Source organism: Cucurbita pepo, chromosome LG04, assembly GCF_002806865.2.
Source record: "Cucurbita pepo subsp. pepo cultivar mu-cu-16 chromosome LG04, ASM280686v2, whole genome shotgun sequence".
NCBI classification, from domain to species: Eukaryota; Viridiplantae; Streptophyta; class Magnoliopsida; order Cucurbitales; family Cucurbitaceae; genus Cucurbita; species Cucurbita pepo.
The window spans coordinates 6,660,903-6,671,613 of NC_036641.1; the positions used below are offsets into that span (position 1 = coordinate 6,660,903).

General features: G+C 38.3%; 2 protein-coding genes across 2 annotated transcripts; one reads left to right on the top strand and one right to left on the bottom strand.

Annotated features, from left to right (window-relative positions):
* The first annotated feature begins 377 nt into the window (after positions 1-377).
* LOC111792449 (fasciclin-like arabinogalactan protein 2) lies at positions 378-2,274 on the top strand. Its single transcript, XM_023673918.1, has 2 exons — positions 378-987; positions 1,325-2,274. Exons 1-2 carry the CDS (start codon positions 466-468, stop codon positions 2,060-2,062), a joined length of 1,260 nt encoding a protein of 419 aa, XP_023529686.1. The 5' UTR covers positions 378-465; the 3' UTR covers positions 2,063-2,274.
* A 1,472-nt stretch (positions 2,275-3,746) lies between these two features.
* On the bottom strand, positions 3,747-9,951 carry LOC111792480 (nudix hydrolase 7-like). The gene is made up of 10 exons (XM_023673983.1): positions 9,606-9,951; positions 9,322-9,502; positions 8,822-9,057; positions 8,662-8,727; positions 7,423-7,560; positions 7,208-7,285; positions 7,077-7,127; positions 6,955-6,989; positions 6,307-6,415; positions 3,747-4,251 (listed from the first exon to the last, which is right to left on the bottom strand). The coding sequence occupies exons 2-10, from the start codon at positions 9,467-9,469 to the stop codon at positions 4,075-4,077; spliced, it is 1,038 nt and encodes a 345-aa protein (XP_023529751.1). The 5' UTR covers positions 9,470-9,502; positions 9,606-9,951; the 3' UTR covers positions 3,747-4,074.
* Between the last annotated feature and the right edge of the window lie 760 nt (positions 9,952-10,711).

Sequence of the window (10,711 nt, forward strand, 5' to 3'; positions counted from 1 at the left end):
CAACTACGTAATTATTGTTTATAATTACCCTTCATTATTATTATTATTTGTCTTATTATTCTTATTATATAATATAAATATGATTAGATGTGGAATTTTTTTAAAAAAATTATTAATTTAATAAAGGTGGAATATGAAATTTTGTATGATATCAATTTTATTATAAAGTTTAGAGATTTATGCAAAAAAAAAAAAAATTAAAATTAAAAATATAAATTTTAAATAAAAAATTGTTTAAAATTTAAATTTGGAGTCTAAATTGGTAATTTCAAACCAAATTCCATGGGCCCCACTTCAGCATGCTGAGCTGGCTAGGATGCCAAGTAGACTGTGTGGCACTCTCATTCTCTAAATCTCACCGGTCTTAAAAACCTCTCAAATCCCTTACCCTCACACAACACATATCCACAGCCCAAATTTTCTCTCCCAAACACTCCATTTCTCTCCGCCGTCTCAACCTCCACGATGCGGCGACCACTCTCTCTCTCCGCCGCCGTTCTGGCGCTCCCTCTCTTCCTCCTCCTCCTATTCTCCTCCACTGCTGAGGCTCACAACATTACCAGAATCCTCGCCAAACACCCCGAGTTCAGTACCTTTAACCACTACCTCACCATCACTCATCTCGCAGGCGAAATCAACCGTCGTCTCACTATAACCGTCCTCGCTCTCGACAACTCCGCCATGTCGGTGCTCCTCGACAAGCATTTCACCGTCGGCACTATCAAGAATGTGCTCTCGCTTCACGTTCTTGTCGATTACTACGGCGCCAAAAAGCTCCACCAGCTTTCTAAAGGTAGTACGCTCTCTTCTACTCTGTTTCAGGCCTCTGGTTCCGCCTTCGGCACCTCTGGTTATGTGAATATCACGAATGTAAAAGGCGGAAAAGTTGGATTTGCATCTGAAGATAATGGCGGTGAATTCAATTCGTTTTATGTCAAATCGGTTATGGAAATGCCCTACAATATCTCCATCTTGCAGATCAGCAAGGTACTCTCGGTTCTTATCTTTGCTAGGGCTAGAATCTAGATTAGGGCAAAACTTCATGCCGTTCTAATTAGCACGGATTTAAATCTAGAATTAGTGATACATAATGACTGTTTTGAATAGGTTTATATTGCAAAAATTGGTTAGGATTAAATTTAATTTTATCATCATTGATTTAAGATGAACTGCAGGTGCATTTATGTGACCGACAAAAGGTCATTATTGTTGTGGATCGGATTTTCTTATTAGAATATATTGTTCATATTATTTTACTCCAAGAAGACGACAATTTTGTGAGTAACGAACTGCTTTTTAACGAATTGAGTAACAAATTTTGCAGGTCATAACATCCGCCGATGCAGAGGCACCGACGGCGGCGCCGCTCAGTCTAAATGTGACGGAAGTTCTGCCGAAGCAAGGCTGCAAAGCCTTCACCGATTTGTTAATCGCCACCGGCGTTGCTGAGACCTATCAGTCGAACATCGACGGCGGATTGACGGTGTTTTGCCCTACGGATACCGCACTGAACGACTTTCTTCCGAAGTACAAGAATCTGACGGAGGCTCATAAGGTATCGCTGCTGTTGTACCACGGAATGCCGGTCTACCTCTCTCTACAGATGCTCAAATCGAGCAACGGTGTCGTTAACACGCTCGCGACCCACGGCGGCAACAAGTACGATTTCAACATCAAGACCGATGGCGAGGACGTGATGGTGAAGACGAAGGTCGTGACGGCGGAGGTGACAGCGACGCTGATTGACTCAGAGCCGTTGGTGGTGTACGAGGTCGACAAGGTGCTGCAGCCGCGAGAGCTTTTCAAGGCGGTGCCCGAAGAGGAGGACGAAGAGGCCCCGGCTCCGAAAGAGGCACCGAAGAAGAAGAAGACAAAGGCGCCATCGCCTAAGGCGTCCGAGGGCGAGGAGGAGGAGGACGCCGACTCGCCAATCGGCTCCGACGAGTCCGACGGCGAACCGGCGGATCAGAAATCGGACAAAAACGGGGCGTTTGGATCGGAAGGTCAGAAATCGATCGTGGTGATGATGTTGAGTTTGTGGTTGGGTGTTTTGCTCGTATGATTTTTACAATAGAGGCGGCACGTGGCGAGATACTAGAGGTCCGTTATTCATAGAGCAAAATAAATGTCCACTTATATTCGGCGATTTTTATTTATCTTTTTTTTTTTTAAATTATTTGTCGGTGATGCTTTTTTTATTTTATTTTGTTTTATTTTTTCGTGGATGGTGTACAGTCACTCTAAATATCAAATTGGGTTGTATCTTTTTTATGCGATTTGGTTTTTTTTTTTTTTTTTCCACTTTGAAAAAAAAACTATAATTTATTTAAATTGGAATAATTGTTTAGTTTTTATTTATTTATTTAAAATATCATTATTATTAATTATGTCGGAAAATGATCTGGAATCTTAATTTTGTGTCGGTGGAATCAATCGTGAAGAAGTCCCGACATTTTGTTATTTTTGCACCTTTTTCATTTCAGTCCTTTTCATCTTTTTGAATTTACAAGTTTAGTGCTCCAAGTTTTATTGGATTCCACATTTAGTGACATGTGTCGGTTAAAAAAAGTAGATAGAACAAACTACTTACACCTTTGGTGACCGAGGATGAGGGAGATACTGAGGACTACATACACCTCTAGTCATTCCCGACCTTTTTATTATGGTGAGGATGAGGGAGATATCGAGGACTACATACACCTTTGGTCATTCCCGACCTTTTTATTATGGTGAGGATGAGGGAGATATTGAGGACTACATACACCTCTAGTCATTCCCGACCTTTTTATTATCGCGAGGATGGGGGAGGTACTGAGGACTGCATACACCTCTAGTCATTCCCGACCTTTTTATTATAATGAAGATGAGGGAGATACTGAGGACTGCATACACCTCTGGTCGGGAAGGGAGATATCGAGGACTGCATACACCTCTGGTCATTCTTGGCCTTTTTATTATAGTGAGGATGAGGGAGATACCGAGGACTACATACCAGCTTTATTATAGTGAGGATGAGGGAGATACTAAGGACTACATACACCTCATAGAGGATGAGGGAGATACTAAGGACTACATACACCTCTGGTCATTCCTGACCTTTTTATTACAGTGAGGATGAGAGAGATACTGAGAACTGCATACACCTCTGGTCATTCCCGACCTTGCATACACCTCTGGTCATTCCCGACCTTTTTATTATAGTGAGGATGAGGGAGATACTGAGGACTACATACCAGCTTTATTATAGTGAGGATGAGGGAGATACTAAGGACTACATACACCTCATAGAGGATGAGGGAGATACTAAGGACTACATACACCTCTGGTCATTCCTGACCTTTTTATTACAGTGAGGATGAGAGAGATACTGAGAACTGCATACACCTCTGGTCATTCCCGACCTTGTATACACCTCTGGTCATTCCCGATCTTTTTATTATAGTGAGGATGAGGATGTCCAGTCAACCAACGAGGAGGATGAGTCTCTAGGTCCACCCGCCCACTCAAAAAATATGAGACTTGTTCTAGGTCGTCCATATATTAGCTTGAAATTATAGTAATATATATATATATATTTTTTTTAATAAAAGTTATGATTATTATATGCACGAGTATGATAAAATTAACTTTAAACTAACCATAATAATTAATTTTAAGATTATTGTATAAAATAATTATACAAAATTCAGAACCATTCATAAATTAATTAATAATGATTTGTATTTAACAGAAAATCTCACATCATATTTAAATTCAACAAATAGTTGGCATTACAATTAAAAAAATTATTTGAAATATTCTATGGTACATTATTTTAGTACCATTCTGACCATCTTATTAACTCTTCACCCTTATTGCCAACATTTAAGAAACAATATTGAATGCATCAAATCGACAAGTCATGTGACTAACTATTAATCAACAAATTATCAGTACTAGAAATTTTCTCGAACCCCAAAACCCGAACATGTAAAGATGGTTTTACGGTACGACATGATCTACACACACAATGACTCCACAGATTCCTTTCAGCTTCTTGGAATGCAGAGGCTAGAGGAAGGTATCATTGGGAGTTCAGATGTCCAGTTTTGAATACAGGTAAGTCTTTTTACCAGAGGAAGAATATGTAGGTATCGCCGAGAGGCCGGTATAGTTGTTGTTCGCTTTTGCTAAACATACTTTTGCCACGTAGTCGAAACCCGAGTTCTTTTTAACAAAGGGTTGATCTGCATATTCATCAATGGGCATCCACTGTTTAACGGGGAGGGGGTCAGAATAGAGAAATGACATTCTCTAAAAGGAATGTTTGATGCATAAAAATGTTTGATGTTCAAGAGGCCAAGGACGAGCTAGTATCATATTCATGGATACGTGTTCTTAATCGATAGTTTTATAAGACAACTAATCTAGACAGCCGGACTGTTACCTGTTCTAAAGTTTAGATTATTAATCAATCATGGATATGGAAATTATGAATGACATTCTGTAAAAGGAATGTTTGATGCATGTAAATGGTTGATGTTCAAGAGGGCAAGGCCGAGCTAGTATCATATTCGTGGATACGTGTTCTTAACCAACAGTTTTATAAGACGACTAATCTAGACAGCCAGGCTGTTACCCATCCTAAAGTTTAGATTATTGATCAATCATGGATATGGAAATTATCAATGGTATTCTCTAAAAGGAATGTGTTTATGCATATAAATGTTTGATGTTCAAGAGGCCAACATCGAGCTAGTATCATATTCGTGGATGTGTGTTCTTAATCGACAGTTTTATAAGACGACTAATCTAGACAGCCAGGCTGTTACCCCTCCTAAAGTTTAGATTATTAATCAATCATGGATATGGAAATCATGAATGACATTCTGTAAAAGGAATGTTTGATGCATGTAAATGGTTGATGTTCAAGAGGTCAAGGCCGAGCTAGTATCATATTCGTGGATACGTGTTCTTAACCAACAGTTTTATAAGACGACTAATCTAGACAGCCAGGGTGTAACCTGTCCTAAAGTTTAGATTATTGATCAACCATGGATATGGAAACAATGGATTCCAAATTTGGGGCTCTCATTAATAGATCAAGGAGGAATGTTACTTCAAAATTTGAAAAGAAATGACATGACTCATTAATGATCATGGTGTACTTAAAATATACCTTGGCTGCCTCAATTTCTGAATTTTGCTTTTGAACGGCAAAGGAGCGCGGTTGTAACATGCATACGAAAAACAAATCCGATTTTGTAAAGAATGACCTGTGGCTTTGCCTGCATTACCCAAGGAAGGAGCAGATGGTAAGAATAACAATGGTAAGGATGGGATCCGTTCCCTTGACCAGTGAATGGAAATTTTGGTGCACTGTATAAAATATGAAGGAAATATCAAAGAAAGTAGCTTTACGTTAGTAGATATTGTCTACTATGACCCGATATGCATCGCTGTCAGCCTCACGATTTTAAAATGCGTCTCACTAGGGAAAGGTTTCCACACTTTTAAGGAATGCTTCGTTCGCCTCTCCAACCGATGTGGGATCTCACAATCCACCCCCCTTGGGGGCCAGCATCCTCAATGACACACTGTCCAGTGTCTGGCTCTGATACCATTTGTAACAGTCCAAGACCACCGCTAGTAGATATGGTCTACCTTGGTCCGTTATGTATCATCGTCAATCTCACGGTTTTAAAATGCATTNGTATCATATTCGTGGATACGTGTTCTTAACCAACAGTTTTATAAGACGACTAATCTAGACAGCCAGGCTGTTACCCATCCTAAAGTTTAGATTATTGATCAATCATGGATATGGAAATTATCAATGGTATTCTCTAAAAGGAATGTGTTTATGCATATAAATGTTTGATGTTCAAGAGGCCAACATCGAGCTAGTATCATATTCGTGGATGTGTGTTCTTAATCGACAGATTTATAAGACGACTAATCTAGACAGCCAGGCTGTTACCCCTCCTAAAGTTTAGATTATTAATCAATCATGGATATGGAAATCATGAATGACATTCTGTAAAAGGAATGTTTGATGCATGTAAATGGTTGATGTTCAAGAGGTCAAGGCCGAGCTAGTATCATATTCGTGGATACGTGTTCTTAACCAACAGTTTTATAAGACGACTAATCTAGACAGCCAGGGTGTAACCTGTCCTAAAGTTTAGATTATTGATCAACCATGGATATGGAAACAATGGATTCCAAATTTGGGGCTCTCATTAATAGATCAAGGAGGAATGTTACTTCAAAATTTGAAAAGAAATGACATGACTCATTAATGATCATGGTGTACTTAAAATATACCTTGGCTGCCTCAATTTCTGAATTTTGCTTTTGAACGGCAAAGGAGCGCGGTTGTAACATGCATACGAAAAACAAATCCGATTTTGTAAAGAATGACCTGTGGCTTTGCCTGCATTACCCAAGGAAGGAGCAGATGGTAAGAATAACAATGGTAAGGATGGGATCCGTTCCCTTGACCAGTGAATGGAAATTTTGGTGCACTGTATAAAATATGAAGGAAATATCAAAGAAAGTAGCTTTACGTTAGTAGATATTGTCTACTATGACCCGATATGCATCGCTGTCAGCCTCACGATTTTAAAATGCGTCTCACTAGGGAAAGGTTTCCACACTTTTAAGGAATGCTTCGTTCGCCTCTCCAACCGATGTGGGATCTCACAATCCACCCCCCTTGGGGGCCAGCATCCTCAATGACACACTGTCCAGTGTCTGGCTCTGATACCATTTGTAACAGTCCAAGACCACCGCTAGTAGATATGGTCTACCTTGGTCCGTTATGTATCATCGTCAATCTCACGGTTTTAAAATGCATTTATTAGGGAGAGGTTTCCACACCTTTATAAGGAATGCTTCGTTCTCCTCTTCAACCGAAGTGGGATCTCACACTTTAGTACAATTATTTCAATTATTGTGGGAGAGATTTCAAACCTGAATGCTAACACTTCTACAAATTCTGCATCAACCTGAATGGAATTCAAATCGAACTGTTAAACATTTGAGAGAGAATGAAATTTTAAAAAAAATGCAATTTCTTGCTTCTTGTTACTTACACCAGTCTCTTCTTTTACTTCTCTAATTGCTGCTTCACAAATATCCTCTCCCTACAGAAAGAATAGTTACATTATAGCATTAGAATGCTTATTCAATTGAGACAAATGCGGCAAATTGAACTTTGCTTCACCTCATTAACCACTCCAGTTGGAAACTTCCAAACTCCAGTACCTTTGAATTTGCCACTGATCTCTTGAACCACTAGCACCTTCAGAATGGGAGTCTTAATGTTAGCTACTAGAAACAAAGAGCTCTTCTAAGTCTGAAACTTTCAAATAGACAGTAAATTATGAACATACTATTGCTTTTCAAATCACAGACAAACAGCATGGGTTAGGAAAGTACCTCTCGATTACTATTCATTACAAACGCACCGATGCCCACACGATGAGAAGCATTAGCAGGAATACTATTTGTAGTTTCAGAGATCCATCGCACGAGCATTAGGTAATCAGGTTCGGCATGGTGGAAAACAAACCCTTCCTGAAATCAAACAAAACAAGCAGGATTATTATGAGAAAGTGACTTGGACCAATCTACTTTTTCTCTAAGAAGATGCAGAAGGCAAGGGTATTTTAACTTTAGGCTAAATTAAACCACCAGGGCTTGGCCTTGGGTCATGTGGACAAAAGTAGAGGGATTTGAGAGGATTTAGTTTGAACCCTGTGGTGTCAACCAGTCTAGGATCGTAAGAGTTTCTCGACAACCAAATATTGTATGTCACGTTCTCATGGCTACTCATCGGTATAAAACAAAAAACAAAAATAAACAACAACAAAAGGCAATTATAGTTTTTGCCCCTAGACTATATATGAATTTTCAAGTTTAGGAAGTTTTTGATACAAACTTCTCAATTGGGTCAAAATTACTATAATAGCCCAAACCCACGGCTAGCAAATATTGTCCTCTTTGGGCTTTCCCTCAAGGTTTTAAATTGCGTCTACTAGGGAGAGATTTCCTTACCCTTACAAGAAATGCTTCGTTCCCCTCTCCAACCGATGTGGGATATCACAATCCACCCCCTTGGGGACTCAGCATCCTTGCTGGCACACCGCCTAATGTTTGGCTTTGATACCATTTGTAGCAGCCCATACCTACCGCTAGCAAATATTGTCCTCTTTGGGCTTTCCCTTTCAGACTTCCCCTCAAGGTTTTAAAACGCGTCTACTAGAGAGAGGTTTCCACACCCTTATAAGGAATGTTTCGTTCCCCTCTCCAACCGATGTGGGATATCACAATAACCCTTTGGGCCAGTGCCATATTTAAGGGAAACATGAAGTAACATCCATCTGTATGCTTATATTTTGCTCTTAAACTGTAACGAGGTTTCCAGTTTGCCCAAAGTGACTAATAAATCAGTATATACTTCTGTGTATTATAATTAGTGTAAGGATGATATTGAAACAGAAAATATATATTGGAAACTGTTTGAAAGTTCAACGGTAGTAGCAGAACTCAAAAATTCATACACAGTACAAGAGAAAAAACACATGATATAGCCTTTAACTCTGAGATGAAGTAGAAACTTTTTGAGAAAAAACACATATAAGGAAGATTTTATGAATTTGTATGAACAAAATGTACCTTAACAACAACTTCAATAAGATTTGCAAGTTTAATAGGCAATTTGATCCAAATGCCCCTCTTACCCTGCAAATCAAAATGCAAACAGAAACCATAAATAAGAGTTGAAGCTTAGAACATAGAATCATGTTCAACCTGTAACAGGGCAGAAATCAAATACCAGTTGTTTCCATTGAGATAGTGAAGCTCTTAGCAAATAACCAAATTCATCTGGATCCATAGGATCCTTCATTTCCACAATAACTCCTTCATAATTATCATAAACTCCAGGCAATAATTCAAGCTGTTCAATGTTATCCAGAGGAGTCTCGTTCTCAGCAATTGCCAATGAAGTTGATGAAGAAGGCATGCCTCGGCTAAGAGATGGAGTTTTGTTTGATAAATATGAAGCCGCAACTGCAAGAATGATAAACAAGGAAAAGCCCCAAAAATGAGCCCATGATAATAAGTCCATATGATTCAGCAAGAATTTCAACACAAACAAATCCATATCTTCAAATTTCAATTCTAGTTTGAAAAACGGAATTCGGATTTCGTCACAATAATCGAGAAAGAACTCATTAAATTACAGGAGAAATCAGAAACTCCATGAAATAATCCACATAGAATCAGCTACGCACAACAACGACAAGAAAACGGATTAAAAAATGAAAGTCATACGTGTTATAATGCCCAAAAGAGAAGACGACGGATAATTCAAGGAAACTGGATTCGACAAGGGATGAAGTGCAGCGGAGGCCATTGGAGACCAAAACGCTTTATGTACGGAGAGATAAGGATATAATTTATTACTCTTAAGCCTCCACATGAAGGAAAATCAACCAACAAACGCCTAATCTCGCTGTGAATTGTGTAAAACCAAATCAAACACAATCAGAGAACGTGGAGATTAGGTTAAATCGATGATGAAGATTTATAGGAAAGAAAAAAGAACTAGCGATTGCCTTGAATTTCGGTTCAAAGACTTCGAAGCTTCCATTGAATATGCGAAGATTTGAAGAGTAATCAGTACTGATGACGCCGCGTTGATTCGTTCTTCCACGAATCAATGGTGCGTTTCTGCGCGACCTGATTGTGGCTTTTTCTTTTCTTCGGAATTTCTTGGAAGATTTCACCTTCAAACACGAAAATATGTCCCTAATTCTTCTTGCAAATTCCAAATTGAAGAAGCTTAACGAAATGAACATGAACTGAGTTTAGGATTTTTACTTGGAATTGATCGCTTCTTAAATTTATTGCTCATTTTGATTCTCAATTCATATATTTTTTCAGTTCACTTCCGAAAAAGAACTTTTCTTTTTTTTTTTTCCCTTAATTTTTAAAGCTTGAATTAAGATTTAGGGAGACGTTGAATAATAATAATTAATTAATTAATTAATTAAACAATGTGATTTCTTACCAAGTTAATTTTTTATTTTTATAATTTAATAAAATTTCATTTTGATAAAATTCTAGTAAATAGTAGTGACATTTGTTTAATATATATTTTTAAATATTACATTCTAAATATTTAAAATTTTATTATTTAGACGTAATAAATATTTAAAATTGCCATGGTTAGCTTTGAATTTTATGTAACAACTCAAGTCAACCGTTAGCAGATAATGTCCACTTTAGCTCGTTATGCATCGTCGTTAGTTTCATGGTTTTAAAATGCATCTGCTAGAGAGAGGTTTCCACACTGTTATAAGAAATGCTTCATTCCCTTCTACAACCGACGTGAGATCTCACAATCCACTCTCCTCGGGAGTCCAACGTTTTTCGCTGGCACACAGCTTAGTGTCTGGCTCTGATACCATTTGCAACAACTTAAAACCCATCATTAACAGATATTATCCAGTTTGATCTGTTGTATATCACCGGCAGCCTCACGATTTTAAAATACATCTATTAGGGAGAGGTTTCCATACCCTTGTAAGGAATGTTTTGTTTCTCTCTCTAACCAATGTAGGATCTCACAGAGATCGATAGATTTCAGTCATGTGAGTTACGAGTTATGTTTAGTCATGGATTTCACGAGACTGATAGTCATGTATGAATTGATGATAGA

Excerpts from the sequence above, each read along its gene's own strand:
- LOC111792449 (XM_023673918.1), top strand. The coding sequence starts at position 466 with ATGCGGCGACCACTCTCTCTCTCCGCCGCCGTTCTGGCGCTCCCTCTC. Across the intron at positions 988-1,324 it reads CCATCTTGCAGATCAGCAAG|GTCATAACATCCGCCGATGC; the intron begins GTACTCTCGGTT and ends CAAATTTTGCAG.
- LOC111792480 (XM_023673983.1), bottom strand. The coding sequence starts at position 9,469 with ATGTGGAGGCTTAAGAGTAATAAATTATATCCTTATCTCTCCGTACAT. Across the intron at positions 7,561-8,661 it reads TTATTGAAGTTGTTGTTAAG|GAAGGGTTTGTTTTCCACCA; the intron begins GTACATTTTGTT and ends GTTTGATTTCAG. Across the intron at positions 7,128-7,207 it reads CAACTGGAGTGGTTAATGAG|GGAGAGGATATTTGTGAAGC; the intron begins GTGAAGCAAAGT and ends TTCTTTCTGTAG.